Source organism: Mauremys reevesii, linkage group 2 (assembly GCF_016161935.1).
Source record: "Mauremys reevesii isolate NIE-2019 linkage group 2, ASM1616193v1, whole genome shotgun sequence".
Classification (NCBI taxonomy): Eukaryota; Metazoa; Chordata; order Testudines; family Geoemydidae; genus Mauremys; species Mauremys reevesii.
The window spans coordinates 167,064,535-167,092,328 of record NC_052624.1 but is presented as its reverse complement, the minus strand read 5'-3'; the positions used below and the strand labels follow the sequence as shown (position 1 = coordinate 167,092,328).

The 27,794-nt window shown below is 40.3% G+C and overlaps 1 protein-coding gene and 1 long non-coding RNA gene across 12 annotated transcripts in view; one reads left to right on the top strand and one right to left on the bottom strand.

Annotated features, from left to right (window-relative positions):
- The window catches only part of PIGN (phosphatidylinositol glycan anchor biosynthesis class N), a 164,720-nt gene that overhangs the window by 85,182 nt on the left and 51,744 nt on the right, over positions 1-27,794 (top strand). For all 10 annotated transcript variants that reach the window (XR_005594508.1, XR_005594510.1, XR_005594509.1 and 7 more), the window contains 6 exons: positions 10,554-10,632; positions 16,060-16,236; positions 21,355-21,494; positions 22,439-22,538; positions 22,658-22,750; positions 24,704-24,795. Coding sequence is in view for 7 of the 10 variants with exons in the window: in XM_039526035.1 (XP_039381969.1) it covers positions 10,554-10,632; positions 16,060-16,236; positions 21,355-21,494; positions 22,439-22,538; positions 22,658-22,750; positions 24,704-24,795 (681 nt within the window). In the remaining 3 variants the exon portion in view is untranslated. The remainder of the gene's footprint in view (positions 1-10,553; positions 10,633-16,059; positions 16,237-21,354; positions 21,495-22,438; positions 22,539-22,657; positions 22,751-24,703; positions 24,796-27,794) is intronic.
- On the bottom strand, positions 1,678-15,714 carry LOC120398537. Of its 2 annotated transcripts, none has more exons than XR_005594512.1 (5): positions 15,654-15,714; positions 14,676-14,803; positions 9,017-9,092; positions 5,853-5,913; positions 1,678-2,496 (listed from the first exon to the last, which is right to left on the bottom strand). It is a non-coding gene; the product is annotated as an uncharacterized LOC120398537 (long non-coding RNA). The 2 variants fall into 2 exon arrangements; XR_005594513.1 differs by having other exon boundaries at positions 15,663-15,706.

Genomic DNA, 27,794 nt, shown 5'->3' with positions numbered 1-27,794 from the left:
AAGTCTGGCAGACACTTTTACAGAGGATCAAATCTGAACAAAATTATACCTTGAGTCTAGTTATGAGACTCTGTTACAAGTGTGAAACTCAGGAAGTACTTACTTGCCAATTACAAGTCTGCTGCAGATTGAACAAGACCATGACCTGCTTCCACAAGAATGAATCATGTTATTGATAGAGTCTCTCACTTGTGTGCAAAGTCATTGTATGGTTCATGCCACTGGAAATCCCTTTGATTATTTTCTTAGACTTCTAGGTCACATGAAGAAAAGATCCATTTTCTTAGGTAGAGTTTTCCCCCCCCCCATCCCTCCCATCCAGAAGAAAAATCTTCAAAAGCTGTTTGCTTAGCAAAACAGGAGACATTCCTATTATTCACATGCTTCCAAATTCTGACCTTTTGATTTTTGCATATAAGAAAGGAAGGTAACAAGGTGCTAGATACTAAAAATAAAAGGAAGAGGAATAGTAAAATAAATCCCAGGATTTGCTAGCAGGTAAAAATTGATGTCCGGGGAAACAGTCTCTCTCATTACAATGTGGTTGTAGCCATGTCACTTCCAGGATATTAGAGACACAAGGTGGGTGAGGTAATATCTTTTATTGGACCAACTTCTGTTGGTGAGAGAGACAAGCTTTCAAGAGACGTGAAGAAGAGTGTCTCCCCCCTGACTTCATCCACCTTGTCAATCTATCTCATTAGCAGTCTGACCATTTGATGTTCCCTGAGGCAACTGCAGAAGAGCAAAGCTGGCACAATTGCCATAGGAGTGTGCTAAGGAACCAGATGCCACTGTTGCAAAAATACTCAAAGGTTGGCATCTCTGGCTGGGAAAGTATTCATAAAAGGCACAGCAGGAAGTATTCATAAAAGGCACAGCAGGAAGACTGATATAGTGAAATGAATAGATGGAAGATCAAGTGCCACACTAAAACCTTCTTACTCGATAAATGTAAATTATTATTCTGACAAGTGAGAGGTTAAAATATTAAATTACCAAAAGCATAGGACTGTCTGTGCACGTGCCTGTTTGTACACAATATTTTCAGGAAAAATCCTGCTTCCAGCAATTAGCTTTCTGATTGCCTCACAATCAGATGGAGGGAGCAGTAATTTAGGAATTCAATACAAAGAACAGAAGTTTAGGTGAATTTTAATTGCCACTTGCTTTTCAGTAATCAAGTTTCTTGTTTAAAGCCTACAGTAATATTACTTTAGTAAATAGGATTCTTCATTGGGAAATAACTCAGACATTTTGTACTATTTAACAATAAGCATATATCTTGTTGCATATGAGATATTTTCACATCTGATATGATAATCTTCAGATCACTGAATTTGTTGGCATCTTAAACCTAGGTATACCACAGAGATCTTTTAAAAAAAAAAGAAAAAGAAAAAACAGATCAGTAATCTGGTACACCTTTAGTGTAGTGCATGCAGGGTTCAATCCACAACCATAGTTCAATGAGAATTGGGTCCATACCTCACCATGCACCACACTGAAAATGTAGCCCTCGGTCTTTGTTTTTCAGTATTAGTTTAAAATGTAACACTCTTAAATATATGCCAGGTTTTAACCTAGAAAATGTTAGATCACACAAAGCGAGTCTTTGTGCAGAATTATGCATTATTTGCCATGGTTACAGAAAAGAAAATGGGGATTTTATAATGTGGAGTGCACCTTTGAAGTAATCTGGGAACTTCAAAGAAATGCCATATACACAGACACATTTATTCTGTCTTTACTCTTGATCTGACAGCTGAAGATGTAAAACTGCCTTGTCTCCCTTTTGTCAGATGTTCTTTCAAAACTGGTATGGTATACTTGCAAAATTGACAGTTGGTGCAAAGAAAAGGTGGTGACTTTTTTCTATCCTTTTAATCTGAGATTGTGTCCTTGGAGGTACCAGAGCCGCTGGTGCCTCCTTTGAAGCACTCTAGTATTAACAAAGAGGATCTTGTGGTGGTTCTTAATTCAGGAAATGCCAGTACAGATGGCACTTCCCATAATGCACTGTGACAGCTGGTGAGAAGAATTCTGGGGTGTCAGAAAGAAACAGGAGTGAGAAAGAAGCTACTGTAACAGAGAGAAATGTTCTTAATGCAGGAACTGTTCCTCTTCTATTTGCCTCTCATTTTACAGTGCAATAAAAATGTACAGTCCAACTCCATGTATGTGAAGGCTTTGGGATGCAAATAGATTAATTTATCAGGGGAGTCAGCTGGTGTTCTAGATGGAGGGGAGGGTGCTTCCCCATTGTCGGCTATCTCTGGAAAGAGAGCCAGTAGTCTGTTTGTGTGGCCTCTTCTTCACCCTGTTAAAAAGTGGGGACCCAGATTTTAGCTTGCTTCTCTGTGCTGGCTGGCCTTGTGCAAGCTGGTCAACAGGCTCACCTTTATCCTGCTGTCTTTGCAGAAGTAGGTTGGCAGTTCTTCACTGTTTTCCAGGTTGTGAGAACATCTCTGTATTTGTGGAGACTCCCATATTGTCCTGAGAGACAAAAAGGGTTAACTAAAAATGGTTGCAATATATTGATAGAAGTTACTCTTGAAAGTGAGAGTGATTACCTCCTGGGTTGAAAAAAAATGAGTGAGTGGGTTATAATGTGCATAAACCACAGCTAAAAATGTCAGTCAGTATCTGTTTTACTTAATACATTGTTCATAAAGCTCACAGTTAAGCAGTGTTTTAAAAGATAACATTGAATCAAAGCCTTCAACGGGGGATGAAACAATCCCTCTTACACATCAGGCTTCCTGATGTTTTCCAGTTTCAATAGCACTTTGTAGCTGCTTTTAATTTTTACAGGAAAAGCTCACTGGGAATTGCTTTTGGCCAGCACAGAAAAATGTGACAATTGGATTTACAATAAAATAGGGAAAAGGGTAAGGTTGAGAATGAGCAAAAGAGATAATGTATCTAATAATGTATCCCCAGTATAACTTTATACACATACAGTTTGCTTACTTTTTCATTTTATAGCAAGCAAGGATTAGTTATTTAAATGGTATAGCCATTTTATTTAATGAGCCAGCCAGCACATGACCTTTATAATACTAAATTATAGTTTTTTAAATGCATTTTCCATCATGCAAGGATCTTCCTCCACTCCCCCATTAAGCTTCAACCACCCTCAAGGGTCCCACATCCTGTCTACTATCCTTCGGGCTAAAAACAGCTAGATCCATCTTCCACTGGAGTATCAATTCTGTTTCTGAGTTGGCCAGAGGAGTTGCTACACAGAGTGTTTTTCTTCCTCCTGGCCTCCAGTTGACCTTAACTCTTGTGATACTAGTTTGCATACAAAATATGCAAATATGTAGCCCAACCATCTTAATTGTCTCTTTCTGATCAGTGTGTTGGCAGCAGGTTGTTTAACATGCCTGCACATTTTTCTGTCTCTTATCTTAGCTATCCAAGGGACTTTCAGAAGTCACCTGAGGCATTTACTACTGAATACATGAATATGCTGCATCATGGACACTGATTTATGGGAAATGAAAAGCCAAATATAATTTGTAGAATTTGAAAGTCCAGGATTATACCATTATCTGGCAGACCATTTTATGGCATTTCATTTATGTCCTACTGTTCTCTCTCTCTTTAGAAAGAACAGTATAGAGATGCTCTTGGGGTCTTGTTGACCGCTAGAAGTACTTTCCCCCTATTTTCACACCACTATGGTCTATGAAATAGAATAGCAGGAGTTTGAAACAGAATTTTTTAATTCCTATTGTTTTGTTACTCCAGTTGTTAATCTGCTTGTTACTTTGCTTCACAGTGTTTGCTATAGTCAACATTACTTGTAAACTGTTAGTAAAATGAAGCACTGAGTCACAGAGCTATTTGAGTATAGCTATGCAGCTGGACTGGCTGATTTACAGCAACAAGAATTGCACAGATTCCAGGAGTCAGTGGTCACGATCCAGGATGATTAATCAGCAACACGCCATTAACACGAGCAAGGGAGGGTTCCCACCTCTCATGAAGTTAGTGTTCCACACAGATTCAACAAAACAACTCTGCATCCATTGTGACAAAGTTCCTCCTCTACCTTGGTGAGTCCTGTGCTTATTTGGCAGATTTGCTCACCTCAGTGATCTTCCCCACAGTCTGGGTCAACTTCTCCTGTGTCTGATCAGGAGTTGGGAGGTTTGGGGGGAACCCGGTCCCACCCTCTACTCCAGGTTCCAGCCCAGGGCCCTGTGGATTGCAGCTGTCTATAGTGCCTCCTGTAACAGCTGCATGACAGCTACAACTCCCTGGGCTACTTCCCCATGGCCTCCTCCAAACACCTTCTTTATCCTCACCACAGGACCTTCCTCCTGGTGTCTGATAACGCTTGTACTCCTTAGTCCTCCAGCAGCACACCCTCTCACTCTCAGCTCCTTGCGCCTCTTGCTCCCAGCTCCTCACACGCACTTCCTCTCCTCTGGCTCCCCCTCCCTGACTGGAGTGAGCTCCTTTTTAAACCCAGGTGCCCTGATTCGCCTGCCTTGATTGGCTGCAGGTGTTCTAATCAGCCTGGCTGCCTTAATTGGTTCTAGCAGGTTCCTGATTACTCTAGTGCAGCCCCTGCTCTGGTCACTCAGGGAACAGAAAACTATTTATGTAGTGGCCAGTATATTTGCCTTCTACCGGACTAGGGGGAGGTCCTTAGAGCTCAGCCACTTCCTGGATACCAACAAGACCAGACTCCTGTACCCCACTGGTCTGGCTGTGTCACAGCACCATACAACAAGAACTGTACTGTACAAGAAGTTTGATTGAAAATAAGCACTGTAGTTCCTGACTTTGATTTTGAAATATTTATTTCACCAGGTTTTCCACAGTTCACTGAATGATCTTATGACTGTGTAGCATCATTTGCGATTTTATCTTTTTATGAAGATCATCTGCTCCTGGTGGAAACATGTCAGGGTTTTACATCATGTATTCGATCCTGCTCACACCAAACTTGTATGGCATCTGGCATACATCATTAAAATAAATGATGCAGTGACAAAAATAAGCCAGTTTATAACTACACTGTTAATTCCTTCCATAGTCAGATGTCTTTATAGAGATACTCAAGCTGCAAACCATAGTTTCAACCATAGTTGAAAGAGGTGTGACGGAGTTAGCAACAGGAATGCAATGGCTGGTAGTTCAAAGGGATTGAACGCAGCACATATTAGAGACCTGGCAAAAAGTATGCAGTAGCTATAGGATGACAATCTACTGCTACTTTATTATTATTTTATTTTATTATTATTATTATTGTTATTTTTATTATTTTATTATTTGTATTACTATAGCACACAGGAGTCTTAGTCATGATCCAGGACCCCAGTGTGCTATGTGCTGTACAAACACAACAAAAATGATGGTCCCTAACCCAAAAGAGCTAACTGTCTAAATTCCAAATATAAGACATGGAGACAGACAGACAGGGGAGTGTATAAAGAAACAGTGAAACAATATTGGTCAGCAAGATAGATGGTGGTCTCAGAACAGCAACGTTGCTATTGTCAAATTTTTTTGTAGGCATCATGAAAAAGATGAGTTTTAAGCAGAGACTTGAAGGAGGATAATGCATTTGTTTTGTGGTTGTTTACAGGGAGCTACTCCCAAGCATGAGGGGCATGGGAGAAAGCACGGAGGTGCTTATTTGAAAATTTAACAAGTAGGTAGGTGATTTAGGTTGGCTTCATGGACCTATCGGAGACATGAGTCAGCATCTCGCTAGTGAATGAGAGATGATACGTAGAGTGGAGAGTGGTAGGATAGATTATATAGCCTTCAACACTATTGTATCTTCCAAGTATTTAGGAATAGAAAAAAAGTAACCTTGCCTTCTTTCTCACCCTTTAGTGCAGGGGTCCGCAACCTTTCAGAAGTGGTGTGCTGAGTCTTCATTTATTCACTCTAAAAAAAAGTTAACGTTTTTAGAAGGTCTCTTTCTATAAGTCTATAATATATAAGTAAACTATTGTTGTATGAAAAGTAAATAAGGCTTTTAAAATGTTTAAGAAGCTTCATTTAAAATTAAATTAAAATGCAGAGCTCCCTGGACTGGTGGCCAGGACCTGGGCAGTGTGAGTGCCACTGAAAATCAGCTTGCGTGCCGCCTTCAGCACCCGTGCCATAGGTTGCCTACCTCTGCTCTAGTGGAAATAGTTGAATATTTTATAGCCTACTTGTATGGTTTTGTTCGTGTTTGTCCATGTGAATGAATGAGTGGGGTGGGGGGGGGGGGTGAAGCAGCTGAGGTAAAGATATTTTAAACTGCTAGGGGTTCACTGCACAGTTAACCAAAGCTCTTATTGAGAGTTTAGCCCACACCCCTCTACTGTGCAAACAGAAAAACCTTTTGCCCATGTTTAAGCCTAAGCTAGCTGACCTGACTGGACGTATAGGTTAGACCCCAGGCTACAGATTAACTCGAGCTGGCATCAGCCCACTTTTCAGTGAGGATGCAGGGAAAATCACTCAAATGCTGATCCTCCACTGACCTTCCCACAGGTCCCACTGAAAGACAGACAGGTTCTCCTGCAGTTGACACAATTGACTGGGAAAGAATCCTAGAGCATCTCTGCACAGAGTCATGGAATATGCAGATGCGTATGGGTGAGACAGAGACAATGAAGACACAGTAACTCAAGTAGGCCTTTGCTGTGAGGATTCTCACACCTGGGCTAGGCTAAGCCGGATGCCGACCATTTTGATTAACCATGCAGTGAATATATACCTCCAGTGTCAGCAATACAAGTACTGCAAAGGAAACCATTCCGCTAACCTCTCTCCCTAGTCATTCATCTTGTCATTCATTGTTAAATTCAGGATCCTTTTAATATCATTGCTCTACTACTGCATTCATAGGGTTTTAGTTTTTAGCCTAATTCTGGAAAATCTATTGTACAATAATGTTTATATCAATAAATGCCCAAACAGGCATAATAAAATAAACATACACCTCTACCTCGATATAACGCTGTCCTTGGGAGCCAAAAAATCTTACCGTGTTATAGGTGAAACCATGTTATATTGAACTTGCTTTGATCCACCGGAGTGCACCGCCCAGCCCCCCCGGAGCACTGCTTTACCACGTTATATCCAAATTCGTGTTATATCGGGTGGCGTTATATCCAGGAAGAGGTGTACTAGCACTGGTGTATTCAGATGTACTTGTGAGTGACTCCTTTTCTGGGATTTTATTTCGTAGCTTGATTGCAATGTCTTACATAAATGGAATTATGCTGTTAGAGATGGTTTCCTCTGAACAATGTTGATAGATAGGAATCACTGACTGGCCAAACAGAGTCCCCTTGAGATAACAGCAGTAGCTTCATTTCATCGCAGCATTGTATTAATGCTGTCAAGCACCATTCTTTGTGAGGTATGAATGATGTGATGGAAATACTAAATTTGTCAGGTTTACTAATGGCAAGAGTAGCTAACATCTCTTTAGGGACAGTTTACAAGTAATTGCACAGTTAGCCCAATTGCTTTGTTACATAATTAATTGTGTTTATACATGGATGAAGCTGTTCTCTGTCCTCTTTGAAGTAGAAATCTATTTCTTGGTTATTTGCGTGTTTGTTTTTGAACCTTTTCAGGGGAACATAATCTCAACTCTTTCAAGACTGTATATTATTACATATGTACAATTACCTATGAGCTCTTGTTTTCATGAGTTTAAGCCTCAGAGTTCTATGCTATAGGAAGTTGTGATAGGCATTTTTGGTTTATTTTACAGGTCTCATTCTTCCCAAAAATATTGGAGAAGAGTGGAGGAAAGAATGAGTCCACTGTCCTCATTCTCTTTGCATGTTCTGTTTTTGTTACTTCATGGGAAAGAATGAAAAAACAAATTTCTTCTGTGTTAATTTAACCTTTTGGATAGATTCATTTTCAAAATATAACTGATGTACTATCCCCTCTCTTCATCTTAGCTTGTAAAAGATACAAGCTTGGTGTTGGTAGGTAGGGCCACTAAGCTATATCTTTTAATTTTTAAATTTTTTTCAAGTGCTCAATGTTTTTGCGAAACCAGTCACTTTATAAGCTATTTGAATAATATTAAAATACATTACTTGTAAACATGTAATAAAAAGGGGAAAGCAAACAATAAAAGCACGCAATATACACTGTCATTGCAGCATATGTGTGACCCATTACATACTAAGTGTGTGGGGATAACTTGAGATTCAGATTGTGGCCAAAATAAATGTGCTTGTTTTGGACTCTGAAACCCTTAAAATGTCAGGGCTGAGGCTGGGGGGATATGTGGTTTTGAATCCCCAGATCTGAATCCATCCCGTGGTTTTGGTTTCTAGTCAGATCCAAAACCAAATTGACCTATTGTCCAGTTCATGTTCAGATATTGCTTAAACCTCAGCATTTCCCATGAACTTTGGCTCCAAATGGTGGAAATCACATGGGATCAGATGATTCTGTGCTATTTATTCTTTTGGACTGAAATCCAGCATGTATTAAGCTCTGTTAAAACTAATCATAGTAATTATTCATCCGTGAACCCTAGTCCTGCCCAAACCTGATCACCTTTTCTTCCTTCCATGCAATGCATTACTATTTTTTGTCCTGAATGAGTTCCATTTAAAGTCCTTTCCTTATGTTGTTAGGTTTTTAGTAACTTACTGCTTAGTTTTCTCCTTAGGATTCATTATATTTATTTCCCTTGCTTCTCACAGCCCTGATTCTTCAACTGACTGCATGTGAGTGCCACCCTGCACCCATGCAGAGTCTCATTTAAGCATGCATATAGATGGGTGCACCAGCAGCCAGTCAATCAGTTGCAGGACTTCACCTAATTCAAAGTGCCTCCATATTTATTTGAAACATCTTCATTGGCACTTCAGTAAACAGAGTCTGGTGTCTTATAAAAGCATTTGTGCAGAAGTGGGGTAATATTTAGGGTATGTTTTTATAGTCAGTCTATTCAAATTAACAATGCACTTAGGAATGTTACCCTCATTCTACAAAATAATTGCATTCTGCACCGATTTACAAAAATTGTACTGCTTGAAAGCTCCATTTATTCTATTGTACCCATTCCATATGCAGAGGATCCTGGGAGCTGTCATCTAGGAAGCAAGAAAAAGGCAAAGACAATTAATAGCAATTTTATTAATAATAAAGTTATTCACTGAGAATTAAAGAATAATTAGAGGCTAAATGACTCTACGGGATGATCTGCAGTGAAAGATAAAAATAAAAGACTAAAAGAATGCTTTTTTAACTTATTCAATGTTGAAGTTGAAGATGACATGGATAAAATAGGCAGAAAGTAGTATAAGCAAATGAAGGAGCGGTGGCAGAACACACTAGGAAGTTCACTGAGTAATAAAAGTTGGGGACGGCTCAGTAATCAGGCATGGAAGTTCTCTGATCCATTACAGTGCTCCACCCTGAAAAAAATGAGCTAGGGCTCACTCTGTTCCATCCCATTCCGTTCCCCTCTTTTGTATTGTGTCACTTGCTGTGACAGGAAAATTCTCAGGAAGACTTCAATGGAGCCAGGACTCCACCTTAATCAATGAGAGTTTTGCCATTGACTTTAATGGAGTCAGTATTTCACCTGCAGTTTTTAGGCTCCATTAGAGGATCGCTATGTTTGAGTGAAGATAAATGCTAGTTCTTCAAGGAAAAGGTTCGTTGCTGTAATATCATTTATTATTAGCATAGAGCACAGAGGGCCCAAATTGGAATTCAGGCCCAATTACTATGGGCAGTATTTAAACGTAGAAAAGTAACAATCCCTGCCTTGAAGGGCTTGCCATTTAAAGATGTGTCTATAGCATTGTTTCCCAAACTTGGGACTCCTCTTGTTTAGGGAAAGCCTCTGGTGGGCTGGGCCAGTTTGTTTACCTGCCGTGTCCGCAGGTCCGGCTGATTGCGGCTCCCACTGGCTAAGGTTCGCTGATCCAGGCCAATGGGAACTGCTGGAAGCAGCGGCCAGTACGTCCCTCGGTCCGTGCTGCTTCCAGCAGCTCCCATTGGCCTGGAGCATCGAACCGTGGCCAGTGGGAGCCGCGATCAGCCGGACCTGCGGACGCAGCAGGTAAACAAACCGGCCTGGCCTGCCAGGGGCTTTCCTTAAACAAGCGGTGTCCCAAGTTTGGGAAACACTGGTCTATAGCATCTGTACAGCCAATAGAAGTATGACTGACTCTCTTATTTTTTGGTCTGTGCTCCCAGCCAGGAACAGTAATAATGCACGTGTTGCAAATGGTGCAGGGAATGTCCACCGACACATTTATGTGGAAGTTCTAAAGTAAGAAAATGTTTTTAATACAGATTCTCAAAGTGAATTCAGTATCAACATAATTTACTAATTTATCAGCATGCAGGTAGAGAAAGGCTCAGGACGTCCTGTGATTAAATTGCTCTGTTTTTTTGGGGGTATATGGTACACTTTTAACAGAGTGGCCAGTGAGTTTATATTAAGATTCCTAAATTAGATACATTATTTTCCTTCATGCTCCCAATCCCTCCCACCAAAAAAGCAACATTTATTTTAAATGGACCTTTTGTATTTGATATAGGTTGCTTTCAGATACTGAACAGATAAACATTTTAAGAAAAGCAAGATCTTATATTCATCAGGAAAAATATCATGAGGCGGTAAGTGAATCATCACCATACAGTGACAAATCTTTGAAAACTTAGAATAAATCTTGGACTTCCATTGTCTTTTTTCTATTTTCCATTTAAGTAGCCGCCTGATTTTTTTTCCTTTTACTGACTCGTCTTTTACTAACATAAAATTCATCCTATTGTAAGTCTCCATAGCCTCACAGTTCCATTCATTCAATTATAAACAATAATTTTGATTGCATATTAAAAGTGACAGGTTTTTTTGAATATTTTTAAATTGTTTGCTGCTGTTGCTGATGTTTCTGACCAAACGAACCACATTTATTTTTGGTGTAACTCTTTTGAAGCCAGTGCAGTTACATGTGGATGAATTTGGCTCAGTGTTTTATGAAGGGTGGTGGATATATTGTGCTCAGATATGAAAAAATAACCATAGTACCTTTCAATCAAGAATTTCAACCAACCCTGTGAGATATAAGGTACAGCACTCTTGTGAGATACAGTAGGTAAATGTCATTTACAGATGGGTACTTTACAGCAAAGTTAAAGGATTTGCCCAAGATCACACACTGAACCAGCGGCATATCTAGAAAAAAGAATGTATGGGGCCATGTTCTGATCACAAATCCCTGTTTGTTTGTTTTTTCCCTCACCTGATACAACTGTTATATTTTAACTTCTCCATAGTCTGTAGATTTAACTGGTATAAGGAAGACCCAGATTATAACAAGTTTACACCGAGTGCTTATTTTTATGTTTTCTTCTGCTCTTGGTGTGCACACCCTTGCGATCAGACTCTTTTGACCATCAGTGTCCACTGGGGCCATGCATATTCCTTGGGTATCCTCATGATCCAGTATCAAGGGCATAAATGGCAGTCTGGGTCTAACCACCATTCAGATCCTTCTTGATGACCCTAGCTGTGAGATGGAGCTCCTCAGTGTCTAGTCTCTGCAATTTTTTTCACAGTCCTTTGTAAACATTTATATATATTAGTGTACTTAGGAGTAGTTTTAATTAGGATACTTTGTCCATCAGAAAGATTTTTTGGTAGTTTACCAACTTTGTTTTTATTTTACTCTGATATGGGAATTCTTCCCTGTACTGGGCCTTATGGATGTCTTATCCTAAGTCACCTTTAAGTGTTGTCCCTCTGGAGAGGCAATCAGTGATGGGCACACCAGTTGCTTTTTTTGTCTCAGGAAGCTCACATCTCCAACAAATGCTCTGTCTGCAGGTCCTTTTCTAAAAGGACTTTGAAGGTGAGAGAGGCATGCCTAATCATTTTATTAGATTACTTTAGGCAGCTGACCTCTAAACCAGGTGGGGCAAACCCCTCTGGACAAGTTCCATCTCAGGCCAGAAAGTGCCCCTTTGAGTTCTGGTTCCACTAGCTCCCAGGCCTCATCATCAAAGGCTGGCCTAGCTTCAGACTTGCGTAGGACTGAAAAAGTCAGATTTTCAGAGAGAGGGGAATATTGCTCCCCAGGGAAGAGCAGGGGCACATCCCCTTTGAGATTTCCCAGTCAAACGAGGTCCAAGACACCTCACTGCTCCTAATCGAAGAAGACTCCAAGCTGGACTCCCATCACAGTGGGGAGGGATCCCGTACATATTCTCTGAGGGTCCTTTTTTGAGTTTTATGAGTCTGAAGAAAGTTGAGGTCTTCTTACATGGCTAGATTGCATAGGTATAGGAGTAGGCATATGCCCTGGTATCTTTCTCCCTGGCACCCAGGCCCTTTTCCATATAATGTTCCAAAATGGCCTTATTGGCACACCTGGGGTCTTCACCGCACAAGGCATTACACTTCTGCACTACCTTCTAGGGTACAAACCTCATCCCCTGCTATGTCGTCTTCATCCCCAGCTGAGGAATTGCTCCTGTTTTACCTGGATAACTACAGAAGCTTCCAAGATCGGCTCAGACATATAGCCAGTTCTCTTGAGATACCAGGCACAAGGAGAGGAGGTACAAAAGACCTTATATAAGCTCTTGAATGTTCTTCATGGCTCTGTGCTTGAGCTTTTGGCACTTCCCATCAATAAAGCCTTGTTACAGCTGGCAAAGCATATCTGGCAAACGCCAGTGACTGTAACTCTGACCTCTCTCTAACAGCTGATAAGAGGTAGTAGGTGCTGTCGGCCAGGGATGAGTATCTACACTCATCCAGTATCTGGCTAGCTAGCAGTTGTGGCAGCTTACGAAAAGAGCAGACAATAACAACCAAGGATGATTCTGGGAGATAAAGAACCTAAGCAGCTTGATTTGTTCATTCATGAATTATTTGTCTGCAGCCTGCAATTCTCAATTGCTGATTATCAGGTGGTGCTGGCATGATATGACTTCTTAAATTATAATAAATTGTGTAAGCTCAAAAACGTCTCTCTCTTACCAACAGAAATTGGTCCAGTAAAAGATATTACCTCACCCACCTTGTCTCTGTAATATCCTGGGACCTACAACAACACTGCATACAAAAAATTCAGAATTTATTGACAAACTCCTTGAAAGAACAGGGAGCAGTTTAAATCTTTGATCTCTGAGGCAATCTTTGATTGCAAGGATGTCTTCTCAGGCAACTCTGAATGCTACTGATACTGCCTCTTGATCCATGGTGATAGCTGTTGTTATTCTGGGTCCCAAATTCTGGCATCTTGAGAGAGATGCATTGATCATGGAAGATCTTCACTTTAAAGGCCTGGGTCTTTTTAGTACAAAAACCTGATAAAGCTCTTCTCTTATTGAAGGACTCCTGGGCCACACTCCCCTCTCTTTTGGAGTTTATATACTGGCTTCTGAAGGAAAACAGGGAAGACCATGCACTTATGCTAGACAGAGACCATCATTTGATACCTTTTTCCAAAAAAGAGCCTTTGCACCTACAAGAAAGAGTTTTTTTAAAAAGACCTTCCTCCTCTGCTATGGCTTCATCCCATTCTGTGTCTGTGTCAAAATAATCACTTTGACAGATTGGTAAGGTGTCTTTCTACTGTCAGTCTACTGGATCTACACCCTTCTTTGCCCGCACTTAGGAATCATCTACAGTTTTTCAAGGAGTCATAGAACCTGATAACCTTGGGCTGCTGGGTTCTTGAAATAGCCTCAGTCAGATATTCGCTACAGATGCATACTATACCTATCCCTACCCCCTTCTCCTTCCCTTTTAAGGGGCTGTGCTCATGAGACACTGTTACATCTGGAAGGGGAGTCCTTTCTGTCTCTCAGAGTATAGAAGAGATTTAGCTAAAAGTCAGGGGGAAGGGTTTTTATTCTAATTACTTCCTAATACTGAAGAAAAAGTCAGGGTGGCAACTAGTTTGGCATTTGGAGAGGGGACCATTACCTTCAACCGACAATTCAAATTCAGAATGGAAATCGTAGCCTCTCCAATTCCATCACTAGATTCACTAGACTGGTTTGGGGTTCTTGATCTGCAAGATGCCTACTTCCAATCTCCATACTTCCAGCATCCCCTTATAAGTATTCAAGAATTCAGATGGGACAGAACTATTATCAGTACAGAGTACTGCCCTGTGGTCTTTCTGCAGTGCCAGTGGTGTTTACCAATGATCTAGCAGTCATCACTATTAGACTCCACAATAGCCCAAGCTTATCTGTCCCAAGACAGATTTGAAGCCATGTCTAACCTCATCATTTATTTTCAAAAGCATCCTCATACTACTGTAAGGAATTGGGTAAGACTTCTTGGGCACATGGCCGCTTGCACATTCGTCACACAGTGTGCTATACTATTGGCTGGCTAAAATTGATATACATGCCAAGCAAACACTATAAGGACATCACTCTACTAATCCCTCACAACATTCTAACATTAATAAACAGATAGTAAGATCCTAACCAGATGTGCAGGGGAGTACCTTTTTTTTTTGCCTCTCTCAACCAAGATTTTTGTGATGAGTATGTCCCTTCTGGGTTGAGAGCACATCTGGGCCATCATCAGGCACGGGGTCTAATGGACTCAAGAGAAGTCTCATTGTCGTCATGGTAAATCTCAAAGGGACTCAAATCTCTTCTACTGGATTTAATAGATAGTGGGAATGTCTTACATTTAAATCCAATCTCCCTCCACCTCACCACTTGGCTATTGGCTCGATGTCAGAGAGATCATGTTCCTCAGATGTCCGGAACACCTTGATCCAAAATAGAAAGGATTCCACCACATTAACGTATGCTGCTAAATAGAAGAGATTCAGGTTATGGTGTGAATAATGATATTTACAACCCGTTAACTCCTGCATCCCTGCTGTCTTGGACTATTAGCTATGAATTTTTCAGAAAAAGCTTTGACTGTATTTGGCAGTCATTTCTGCATATGACCACAACCTCCAGAGCCATATTGTGTTTTCCTATACCACTATAGTTAAGTTTCTTCAGGGCTTTATTCATGTTTTTCCACTGGTAAGGGAACTTCCTCCATGGGACCATAATGTGTTCTAGAAGGCTTAATGAGCCCTCCATTTGAACCACAGGCAAGCTGTTCCCTGTTATTTATATATGAAAAAGTCCTTTTTAGTAGTAGTCACATCAACTAAAAGAATTGGTGAAATGCAAACTCAGATGGCAGGCCCTTCTAGTATAATATTTCATAAGAATAAGGTATCACTCACACACCATCCCAAGTTCTTACCCAAGGTAGTGTGGAAGTAGAGACATGGATTTCCGTTTGAACCAAATGATTCATTTACCAGTATTTTTCCATAAGCTACATTCTAAACAAGGGGAAGAAACTGGGCTTCAAACTTCAGGTGTTTGCAGAGCCCTGCCTTTTTATTTACAAAGGACCAAATCCCTCAGTGTCTCCTCAAAGCTATTTGTAGCATTTGCTGACAGAATGAAAGGTAGCGCGGTATCAGCCCAGAAACTATCCAGCTGGGTATTGTGATGTATTAGGGTCTATTATGAGCTAGTTAGGTTAGATCCTTCCTCTCAGATTAGGACTCACTCCATTATGCAGCTGCCTTGCAAAGCATTTCCATTTCAGAGTGGAACATTTGTGGACAAGCACTTTAGGAAAGAAAACTTACTTAACTTACAGTAGCTGGAGTTCAAGGTGTGTTGTCTGTATATATTCCATGACTTCCCCCCCCCCCCCACTATTACAGAATTCTGAAACATCTGGGTTCTGTGGTGATGAAGGGACAGAATGGCAGTTGGGTCCACACTGTCCTTTATGCCCTCAGTATGGGAGCAGAACACCTAGGGCTCATGCCCAATGGATACTGATGGCCAAAAGACTCCAATGTCTAGTGTATGGGGGTGCATGTGCAGCAAGATTAGAATATATGGACAACATATCTCAAAGAATTCTAGTTACTGTAAGATAAGAAACTTTTCTTTGCTATATGTTTTCTTGTTAAGTTTATTTTATGAGTATGTTCTACATGATTATGTTGTAAATTGTTATGATATCTGTTCTGTTTTTCTCTAAAGGTATCTCTTTGCAAAACCCTGATTAGCCTTGCTTTGGAAGGATTGTCATATTACCATACTTACGACAGATTGTTCTTGGGCATAAGTGTTGTCATGGGTTTTGTGGGCTGGACATCTTATGTGATTTTGCTGATTGTCAAGACACATACTGGTCTGACTAGGAGTACCCACGATAAGGTAGGTTGAAATATGCAGTGATGTTGCTGCCCGGTTAATTAGCAGTTTATACATGCATAGTATTATTTGTACAAAAACAGTAGGCCAATTGATACCACCACAAGCAAAGCTGGAGTAAAAGATCCTTGCCAGCAGAAACTACTTGTAGTTTGAGGGAAATCTCCCTCACCAACCTGCAGGTATGGTTCAGGACATCTGAAAAGATGGGCCATTGTGTAACGTATGAGGAGGACAACTGGACAGATTCCATTGCTTCTAGTTGCAGTAGGTTTGTAGTTCACAGCAACTGTGGTATACATTGATTCATTAAAGTGAAGAAATACAGACCATGTATCCATATTTAACCAGGTCAGTCTACACATCAGTGGAGACTCTGTTAGCCTTTTCATGACACTGCTCTTTTCCCTCCTCTTTACCAGATTTCTTTTGTTCTTTTTTATTATTATTTTACTGAGATGAATTTTGGTCAGAGGTTCTCTGATTGTGTTTTCAATATTTCCCACTGCTTGTCATTCATGACCATGTGTTAGAAATGTAGTGTAGTTGTATTGAAGGAAAACTATTTGTATTTTGCTCAGTCACATTCTGAAACCACACTCAGACAGACACATTTCTTTCCATGTACAGTATTGGGCAATGTTTTTGGAAATGAAGGCTTAAATTGGCACTTGGGGGAATTCTCCCTAATATTGGCCTTTCTTATTTAATGCTAGTGACAACCATTTTGCTGGTAATGCTGTATGAGGTAGGAGAATATAAACTAACTTCTCCCTTCTTTCATATTGGCTTAACATCAGAAGAACATAGCAGTGTAAATACATAGTCGCCCTTAATTCTAATTATTTAATATTAAAATATCTTTTGATTGTTAATCCAGACTGACTAATAGGACTGTTTATGTTAAACATCTCCTAAAACTGTGTGTGGATTTTTATGCTCCTCACGAAAACACTTCCCTTAAAACAATGTGTTATTTAATTTAGGAAGAATTCTAAGTTTATCAGTTTTTCCTATTTTTAAACATCCACAGAAAATGTGAATCTCCTTTCATCTGCAGTTTGGGACCAAGTTGTGGAGCCAAAAGATATTGTCAAGATTCCTTCCCCACTTTGAACTCTAGGGTACAGATGTGGGGACCTGCATGAGAACCTCTAAGCTTAACTACCAGCTTAGATCTGGTTTTGCTGCCACCACTCAAATTATGAGTTATTTGAGAAACTCTGTCTACTTCCCCCCCCAGAATATCTCCCTCCCAAGTACTATAACCCTTCCCTGGGTAGCCTTGAGAGACTTCTCCACCAATTCCTGGTGAACACTGATCCAAACCCTTGGATCTTAAAACAAGGAGAAATTAACCATTCCCCCTCCTTTCCCCCCACCAATTCCTGGTGAGTCCAGATCCAATCCCCTTGGATCTTAAAACAAGGAAAAATCAATCAGGTTCTTAAAAAGAAGGCTTTTAATTAAGGAAAGAAAGGTAAAAATCATCTCTGTGAAATCAGGATGGAAAATAACTTTACAGGGTAATCAGATTCAAAGAGCCCAGAGGAACCCCCTCTAGCCTTAGGTTCAAAGTTACAGCAAACAGAGGTAAACCCTTTAGCAAAAGGAACATTTACAAGTTGAGAAAACAAAGATAAAACTAACACGCCTTGCCTGGCTGTTACTTACAAGTTTGAAATATGAGAGACTTGTTCAGAAAGATTTGGAGAGCATGGATTGATGTTTGGTCCCTCTTAGCCCCAAGAGCGAACAACCCCAAAACAAAGAGCACACAAACAAAAGCCTTCCCCACCACCAAGATTTGAAAATATCTTGTCCTCTTATTGGTCCTTTGGGTCAGGTGTCAGCCAGGTTACCTGAGCTTCTTAACCCTTTACAGGTAAAAGGATTTTGCTATCTCTGGCCAGGAGGGATTTTATAGTATTGTACACAGGAGGGCTGTTACCCTTCCCTTTATAGTTATGACAGATATATATTAACATTTTTGACACAATGAGTTGCATTAGGTCAGTTTTCAATGTGACATATCTTATCCTAACTTAAGATGACATAACATACCAGAAATTTTATTTTAAAAGTCATTTAGATTTGATACTTCCTGTCAGTTTAGATCAGGGGTGGGCAAACTTTTTAGCCCGAGGGCCACATTAGGGTTGCGAAACGGTATGGAGGGCCGGGTAGGGAAGGCTGTGCCTCCCCAGTGTGCCTCCTCCCACTTCCCGCTCCCTGACTGCCCCCCTCAGAATCCCTGAACCATCCAACCCCCCCTGCCCCTTGTCCCTTGACCGCCCCCTCTCGGGACCCCCTGCCCCTAACCACCCCCCTGGGACCTCAGCCCCTATCCACCCCCCCTTCCCAAGCCCCTTTCAGAATGTGGCCCTGTGAACATGGGCGGAGGACATCTGCGCAGCCAAAGAGAAGCGGTGGTCCCCCTTCAAAGCTCCACTTCTCTCTGGCCGGCTGCACAGCCACCTGGTGCTCCTCCTGAGTCCTCCGGCCGCATTCCACGGGGTCCTGCAACCCGCACTGCCTGCCTGCTCTCCTGCCCCCGCAGTGCAGCACCCCCAACCCCTGCGGAGGGTGCACCGGTGCTGAGCTGCCCGAGTGCTCGGCCCTGGGGCCCCCTGTTGTTGGGGGGCCGGGCCAGGGCACCCTGTGTTCACTTGTAAGTCTGCACCAGAGCCGCACCGCCCGGCTGGAGCCAGCCATGCCGGCAGCACAGTGAGCTGAGGCTCCAGAGGGGCGGAGGGGCCAGTAGCTCAGGGGCCGGGCAGGAGAGCCTCACAGGCCAGATGTGGCCCGTGGGCCGTAGTTTGACCACCTCTGGTTTAGATGGAAACAGTTTTATGTCAATTACAGGGGAAGGAAGAGGAATGAATGCTTTACACTAGCTACCTGGGCTGCTCTCCCCTACATGTTTAATATGTTTGCATATCCCACTATATATTTTTATACATGCATCTGACGAAGAGCGTATTCACCCACGAAAGGTCATGCTCCAATACGTCTGTTAGTCTATAAGGTGCCACAGGACTCATTGCTGCTTTTATATATTTTTACTCCTTCAAAGAAGTTGACACAACTTATAGAAGAAAAAAAATAGATAGGGTTGTTGGTTTTTTTAGGCTTTGTCAGCATAAAATGTACCAAAGACTGCCCTTGGATCCTAAGGCTTTTGCATGTTATGTCAAGTTGTAATGGGCTTCAGAACAAAAAGATTTAATAAAACTTTAACCTTTCAAATATCAGAATGTTCCCAGAGTACAGTGAGTGGTTCCTGAATCAGTGTAAATAAAAGCTGTGACAAGAAAGGAAAATGTTTATTTAATGTTCCTCTTTGTAGACATAGAGGTGATGGATATGCACTAGTGCTATTTTAAGTGTAGCCTACCAGTTTAGAAAATTTCATCCATTTCTAAATGTACATCAGAGTTTTATATTTTCTGAAATTCCTCTTTCGTACAGGCCCTTTATTCCGCAATAAACAAGCATGATAAAACAAACTGCATTCTCTCTTACCTACTAAAAGGAATATTCTCTTTAGGTTATAAATTCTTTGGAGAAGCCCAATTTTTTTAAATCATTAACAGGGCTAGCTGTGTCTAGAAGCTTTTAAACAATAGTTAGCTATAGCCATCTCTTGTCTATAGTCTTATACTTAGATTGTAAGTTCTTCAGGGCAAGGCTCATCTTTGTTGTGATGAGTTTTTGCAGTTGCTAGCACAATGGGGCTGGGGCTTCTAGGAGCTATCACAATACAAATAAAAATAGCCACCTTCTTTGGATTCTTGTATGAACATTATACTGGCACTAGAAAAGGTTCAGAAAAGGGCAACTAAAATGATTAGGGGTTTGGAGAGGGTCCCATATGAGGAAAGATTAAAGAGGCTAGGACTCTTCAGCTTGGAAAAGAGGAGACTAAGAGGGGATATGATAGAGGTATATAAAATCATGAGTGATGTGGAAAAAGTGGATAAGGAAAAGTTATTTACTTATTCCCATAATACAAGAACTAGGGGTCACCAAATGAAATTGATAAGCAACAGGTTTAAAACAAATAAAAGGAAGTTTTTCTTCATGCAGCGCATAGTCAACTTGTGGAACTCCTTACCTGAGGAGGTTGTGAAGACTAGGACTATAACAATGTTTAAAAGGGGACTGGATAAATTCATGGTGGTTAAGTCCATAAATGGCTATTAGCCAGGATGGGTAAGGAATGGTGTCCCTAGCCTCTGTTCGTCAGAGGATGGAGATGGATGGCAGGAGAGAGATCACTTGATCATTGCCTGTTAGGTTCACTCTCTCTGGGGCACCTGGCATTGGCCACTGTCGGTAGACAGATACTGGGCTGGATGGACCTTTGGTCTGACCCGGTACGGCCGTTCTTATGTTCTTATATTCTTAACATCAAAATCCAAAAAGGTTTAGAAAAAAGAGAATTAATACCAAATAAATTAATTTCAACAAATAAATGCAAACTTGAAGCCTCTTCTTGCAGACCTGCCTTACACAGAAAAACCTTACTCACATAAGAGAAGGCTGTGGAGAATCAGTCCGTAGTTCCTGAAAAGAGGGTTGGATTTTCCAATAGTAATTAAAGAATTGTATTCCAGTTTGATTACTAATTTCTTACACAAAAGAAACAAATGTGCACATGGAATTTTACGTTGAAACTTTTGGACATAGTAAATGGTATGCAAACTTGGGTGCTAAAATTTATTTTTCTAAATGCATATTTAGACACCTAAATAGAAGTGTCCTTATTTTCCAAAATACTGAGTAACTGTAACTCCCTTCGATTTTCAAGTATGTTGTGCATGCACAGATCAGTGTTGTATGTACCAGTTTGTGGAGAGACATTTTTCACATGCAGTTTACTGTAAGTCCCTTTGCTTGAAAATTCAGCCCTACATGTCTAAATGCCACTCCTAAGTATTTTTCTGCCTGGAAACACTATACGTTTCGCTGATGAGCTGCCTTGTTACATTAGTGTAGCTGCTTTCTTGGAATAATGTTTGATGTACTGTGCATCAGATAACTGGGAAATAGTATTTTGGAGTTTGAAATATTAGAGTACTGTTTCAGGAATGTTTATATGAATCATTTGCATTTCAGGCATCTACTGTTCTCCTCTTGTATGGTTTTGCAGCTATTGGAGTATTAATAGCTTTTTTCCTGCTGATTCAAACCTGTCCGTGGACGTATTACATATATTGTCTGTTACCGGTGCCAGTATGGTATGCAGTTGTGAAAGAGTAAGTAAAGAATCAAGCTGATTCATAAACTCATCTCGCTTGTCTTCTCCGCCCCACCCTTTGTTGACAATCAAATTATGCAAAAGTCATTGAGAAATGTTTTTCTTCCTTTTATGAAGTATTCATTTTCCAGGACATTCCAGGACACTCTGGTTTATCTCTCCCTAGCAGGTGAAGTGGGGTTTCCAAACTGACAGCTATATTTGGCCCTTCTAGTAGATACCTCTTCTGTTTGGAAAAAATTTTGACCAATAAAAATGGTCTCATACTCTCCAAAAACAAAATAACATTGCAGGATGTGGGAGAAGCTTCCCCTAGAGTCTAACCCCTGAAGCAAGTTCCTGATGTGTTGGAGTGGAATTTGCAGAAACTGATTTCATAAGTTGGGCAAAACGTTCCTTTTTTCAGTGATTTTTCAAACTAAGTCTGGTCCAAAGTGCTGAACACTCTCAACCCCCACTGCAGTTGAGGACACCCAGCACCATTCAGGATCAGGCTCTAATTCTACAAAATTGGTTGTTGGTTCTGGCCTATGCTGAAAAAATGCTCTCGCTTATGGAAATATTTGTAAGTTTGCGGTTGCCATTACCTGCCTGACATATTGCTGTTTGTATTATTCAAAGAAAACTGGACATGCTCCTGTTGGCTTTTTGTAATGACCTATTTAAGTAAACACTAATAAAGCTAACCAGGCATATTTTTGTCAACGCTTTTGAATTTTTCATCAGTTTCAGTGGATGCTGAACTTAATGTAAATAATCGTAAACTCAGTAGTCCATAGAGATGAAGGTAGTTCTGATGATGTTAAAATAATGTGTAAAGTTAAAAAAATGAGGGCTGCTTCTGAGCACTTACACTCTTAAACCTCCTAATTTATGGCAGTGATTCTGTCTAATTTGTTTTAACTAAAGATAATGATTATCCTGTGCAATCTTCCTAAACAGATTCAGAGTTATTCAAGACCTTGCGTCATTGGTCTTGGTATTTCCTCTGGGTCAGTCTATTGGATTCTTACTAGCTGGTGCTCTAGGAATTGAAATATTAGTAAGTACTTTATTAATATGTATTTATAAAGGACCTCATTGCTAGCTTTTTATCTGCTTGAGGAAATGTTGCTTTTATTAAAGTTTGTTTTTCATTTTCTTATTGAAATTTTTTACTAGGTTTTCAGCTTTTTTTATCGCTCTACACTTACTTTTGGTCTCATTGCCTTTGCTGGCTGGCCATTGATCACACGACTGTGGACTCAGGCAAAGGTACAGTAATGATTTGCCAAAAGGCATTAAATTGATTGGTAGTTGGTTACCTTTTAGTCTCCTCTTTTGGACTGTGGTCTCCTGATTCTCATTCCTGTAATGCACTTCCTGTTATCACTGTAATGGCTAACATCAAGCAGGACAAGATAATGCCACATTTCCTGGATCTATTGATGTTACAGTTTCACAGGCCAAGCAGTAAGGGTGCTGACCGAGCAGCGCTATCGTGACACTTGACTGTAAGCTGATCTTGACTGTAGAAATCATAGAATCATAGAATATCAGGGTTGGAAGGGACCTCAGGAGGTCATCTAGTCCAACCCCCTGCTCAAAGCAGGACCAATTCCCAACTAAATCATCCCAGCCAGGGCTTTGTCAAGCCTGACCTTAAAAACTTCTAAGGAGGGAGATTCCACCACCTCCCTAGGTAACCCATTCCAGTGCTTCACCACTCTTTGAGTGAAAAAGTTTTTCCTAATATCCAGTCTAAACCTCCCCCACTGCAACTTGAGACCATTGCTCCTTGTTTGTCATCAGGTACCACTGAGAACAGTCTAGATCCATCCTCTTTGGAACCCCCTTTCAGGTAGTTGAAAGCAGCTGTCAGATTCCCCCCTCATTCTTCTCTTCTGCAGACTAAACAATCCCAGTTCCCTCAGCCTCTCCTCATAAGTCATGTGCTCCAGCCCCCTAATCACTTTTGTTGCTCTCCGCTGGACTCTTTCCAATTTTTCCACATCCTAGTGTGTAGTGTGTCTACACTGCTTTTGGTAGTCACTATAATGGTCCAACAAATTGGTTGGGAAATCCAAGATTTCTGCTGAAGTCTAGTGTCCCAGTTAGCTGTGTCATGTTGCCAACCTGTTTTCAGGCTAGCTTCAGTGTTACCAGTGTTCAGTTGTTGTATTCTGTGATGTAATAATTAAAAGTACTTGGGATAAAATCCCATGAAAATGGTCATGAAACATGCACAGATATTTTACTAAAATGTAACAGTTTTATAAACATTGAGGTCCTTAAAGGAAGTTTACAATGATTAGTCATAATACTGTAGGCATGTAGCTATTTACTAAATACAAATATTTCTTGAAAATTAATTTTTAAAATAGCTATTATAATCATCTGTCACTGTTTCACTATCTCGGTAACCAAACAGTGTATCTCGTCTCACCTCTGAAGCTGCCATTGTACTAAAGTTTCTCAGCAAAAACTCTATTCTGGTGCTGTGGGGTGGGAGTCAGGTGGCACTGTTTCCACTTGAATGCATGGGAAAGCTGCAGCTTTCAATGTCAGCCATCACTGTTAATTTATTCAGAACCCTTTTTAATTAAAAAAACATAGCAAACTTTAATTTTTAAAATGTATTATGACAACTCTAAAAATCCTTGTTTTTTCTTGTATTCAAATAAGAGAGATTCCTGAGTCTTGCTTTGCATTGTAAAACTGTCCAGGTGGCAGCTTTCTATTTGACTGTTAATTATTTTTTAATGTATTTAAGACAATTAATGGTTACTTGTTCTTCTGAGTAGTTATAGTATAGAATATCTGTGATAATATTAGTTTTATTGGGATCTCATTTTGCATTTCACTGATTTCCATAAAGTTATAGATCAACCCGGTTTTCTGAATAACAAATTGTGCTCAAAGGCCCCAATTCAGGAAAGAACTTAAACACACTCTTAACATTATTTCCTCTTGATTTCAGTAGGACTTTAGACATTATTAAAATGCTTGCCTGAATCAGCGTCAAAGTACTGTAGTATAAATGTCCCTGTCAATTTTTGTCAGTTTATCCTATCCATGATGCATGCAACCATTTATTCTGATGGGGATTCCAATGGCTGTATATACTATTAGCTCACTATAGCAAATACAGAAATGTTTTCTCTGTGCAGTCAGTTTTGTCTGCAGGCATGATTTCCAAAGATGCTGTTCTTTGTTTCTTTGTTCTAGGTAACAACACTGAGCTGGACTCTATTATGTTTACTCTTGGCAATGTTTCCCTTGATGCCTGTTGTAGGAAGAGAGCCTAATATTTCTCTGGTGTAAGTACATTTTGTTGATTAAAGCTCTTTATTTTTCCATTTAATATTCACAAATTTAAATTCTCATATCTAATTTTAAGTAATTTGTCATTGAATAAAAGTCTGTAGCTTATGAAGTACTCACATTAATGGGATGGATTTTTTTTCTCTTTTATTATGTAGATATTATGTAGCTTTTCTTTGTTGTTTTCCTGTTTCCTGTATCCTTTCCTTCTTGATTTTCTCTTTGGCATCTCCTTCCCATATTGTGCGTTTCCTCCTCTTCTTTCCTTTGTCTCTTCCCCCACTGAGCCATTGTCAGTTTTTTCTTGTGTACTTCTATTATCTCCATCATCCACTCCATTCTCACTGTGAACTACCACTTCATCTTGCAGGCATCACCTCTCACCAGTCTGCTTGCCAGTTCCACTGATTGGCCCAGCATGGTTTGGTTAGATGTAGTATAGAACTTAATACAGAGAAAGAAAATGCTTGATTTGAACTTCACTCAACACTTCTTTCTCTGCTCAACACATTGTGCCTAATGGAGTCACTTTAGCGTGCTGTCACTGTGCTTGAGTAAGAGATACCATTAGAGCTCTGATACCTGGATTATGCAGCATGATGTTTGGAAGGTGGGGGAAGAGCTATGATCCCAAATATTTTCAGAGGTATTGATGCTTTTCCCAGACGTAATTCCAACACTGCTCATTGAGTTTTAGTCCATCCTAACAGATTTTCGATCCAACTCTGCCCCATCTACTGCCTACCCACTCATCTTTTGCATTGTGGTAGGCATTTTAGGAATATGTAAGAGGATTTTTCACACCTTATTAGCATCTTTTGGCTGCATATGTATGCATACATTTCCCCCAATCCAGTCTAGTTCATTTTTTTTTTATGCACATTGGATTCTATCTGCTACTCTGCTCCTCCAGTCACTCCAGTTTCTTTCTCTCCCTGCTTTTTCATTGCAAGTGATCCCTAATGCAACTGGCCCTTGCTGGGTATCCTTTTGGTCCCCCTCATCCAGTTCGTCTTTACAGCTCTGAAATGTTTTGTGCTTGTTTGAGTGTTGTCTTGGGTTTTGGGGATTTTGAAAATATACATGGCTTCCTGGAACACATGAAGCTAAGGGAAGGGATAGAAGAGAAATTACAAAGATAAATAAACCAGAGCTTCACTGAGATCCAGGTGATTTTTTTACACCTGTGTGGGCAAAATGCACACGTTCCAAAGCTATGACCCCAGCAGCCCCAAATCCAAGATCAAGTTTCCTTCAGTATTTTGAAAACTCAAACTAGATAGCCCTCGTGTAATTTCAATATTGGTTATTATCAGTACCTGAAAGTCATTACATGATGGCAGTTCAGTGGCCTGAGTTAATTTTTTGTTGTGTGTTCGTTTCTTGTTGTGTATTGGTCCACATCACAAAAACCAGTCTGACAGGTTTCTTTGTTGGTAGTCTCTGCAGAGAGTTCAGGGAATGAGTGGGTATTAGAACTGTACAACTTTATTACTACTTATGGCTGATCCTTTACATCAAGGCATGTTGTAGGAATAGTCCAGGGACACTTGCAGTACTTCTACCCTTGCTGAGTTTTTGCTACAAGAAAAAGAACATAAAGATAAACATAACCAGTGGTCTGTCTTGTCCACTATCCTATCTTCCAAAAGTGGCCAGTTCCAGATGCTTCGGGGGGAGTGAGCAGAACAGAACAATTTATCAAGTGGTCCATTCCCTGTTGTCCAGTCCCAGCTTCTAACAGTCAGAGGTTTAGAGACACCCAATGCATAGAGTTGCATCCCTGACTATTTTGGCTAATAGCCATTGGTCGACTTTTACATGAACTTATCTAATTTTTTTTAACCCAGTTATACTTTTGACCTTCACAACATCCCTGACAATGAGTTCCACAGGTTGATTGTGTGTTGTGTAAGAAATACTTCCTTTTGTTTGTTTCAAACCTGTTGCCTATTAATTTCATTGGGTGATCCCTGGTTTGTGTGTTGTGAAAGGATATAACACTTCCTTATTCACTTTCTTCACACTATTCATGGTTTTATAGACCTTTATCATATTGCCCCTTGGTCGTCTCTCTTCCAAGATGAACAGTGGCAGTCTTTTTAATCTCTCATATGGGAGCTGTTCCATACCCGTAATCATTATTGTTGTCCCTCTATTGTACTTTTTCAAATTCTAATATATCTTTTTTGAGATGAGGTGACCAGAACTGCATGCAGTATTCAAGGTGTGGGTGTACCATGAATTTATATAGTGGCATTATGATATTTTCTATCTTATTATCTATTTCTTTCCTAATGATCTCTAATGTTTTGTTAGCTTTTTTGACTGCCGCTGCACATTGAGCAGATGTTTTCAGAGAACTATTCAAAATGACTCCAAGATCTCTTTCTTGAGTGGTAACAGCTAATTTAGACCCCATCATTTTTTGTGTATAGTTGGGATTATGTCTTCCAATGTGCATTACTTTGCATTTCTCAACATTGAATTTCATTTGCCATTTTGTTGCCCAGTTACCCAGTTTTGTGAGATCCCTTTGTAACTCTGCACAATCAGCTTTGGACTTAGCTATCTTGAGTAATTTTGTATCATCTGCAAACTTTCCCACCTCACTGTGGACCCCTTTTTCCCAGCTCATTTATGAATATGTTGAACAGAACTGGTTTCAGTACAGACCCTTTGAGGACTCTGCTACTTACCTCTCTCCACTGTGAAAACTGACTGTTTATTTCTATTCCTATCTTTTAACTGGTTACTGATCCATGAGAGGACACTTCCCTCTTATCCCATGATTGCTTACTTTGCTTAAGAGCCTTTGGTGAGGGACCTTGTCAAAGGCTTTCTGAAAGTCCAAGTACACTGTATCTACTGGATCACCCTGGGGCACATTTGTTGACCCCCTCCTTCAAAGAATTCTAGTAGATTGGTGAGGCATCATTTCTACTTACAAAAGCTGTGTTGACTCTTTCGTATCACGTTCATCTATGTGTCTGAT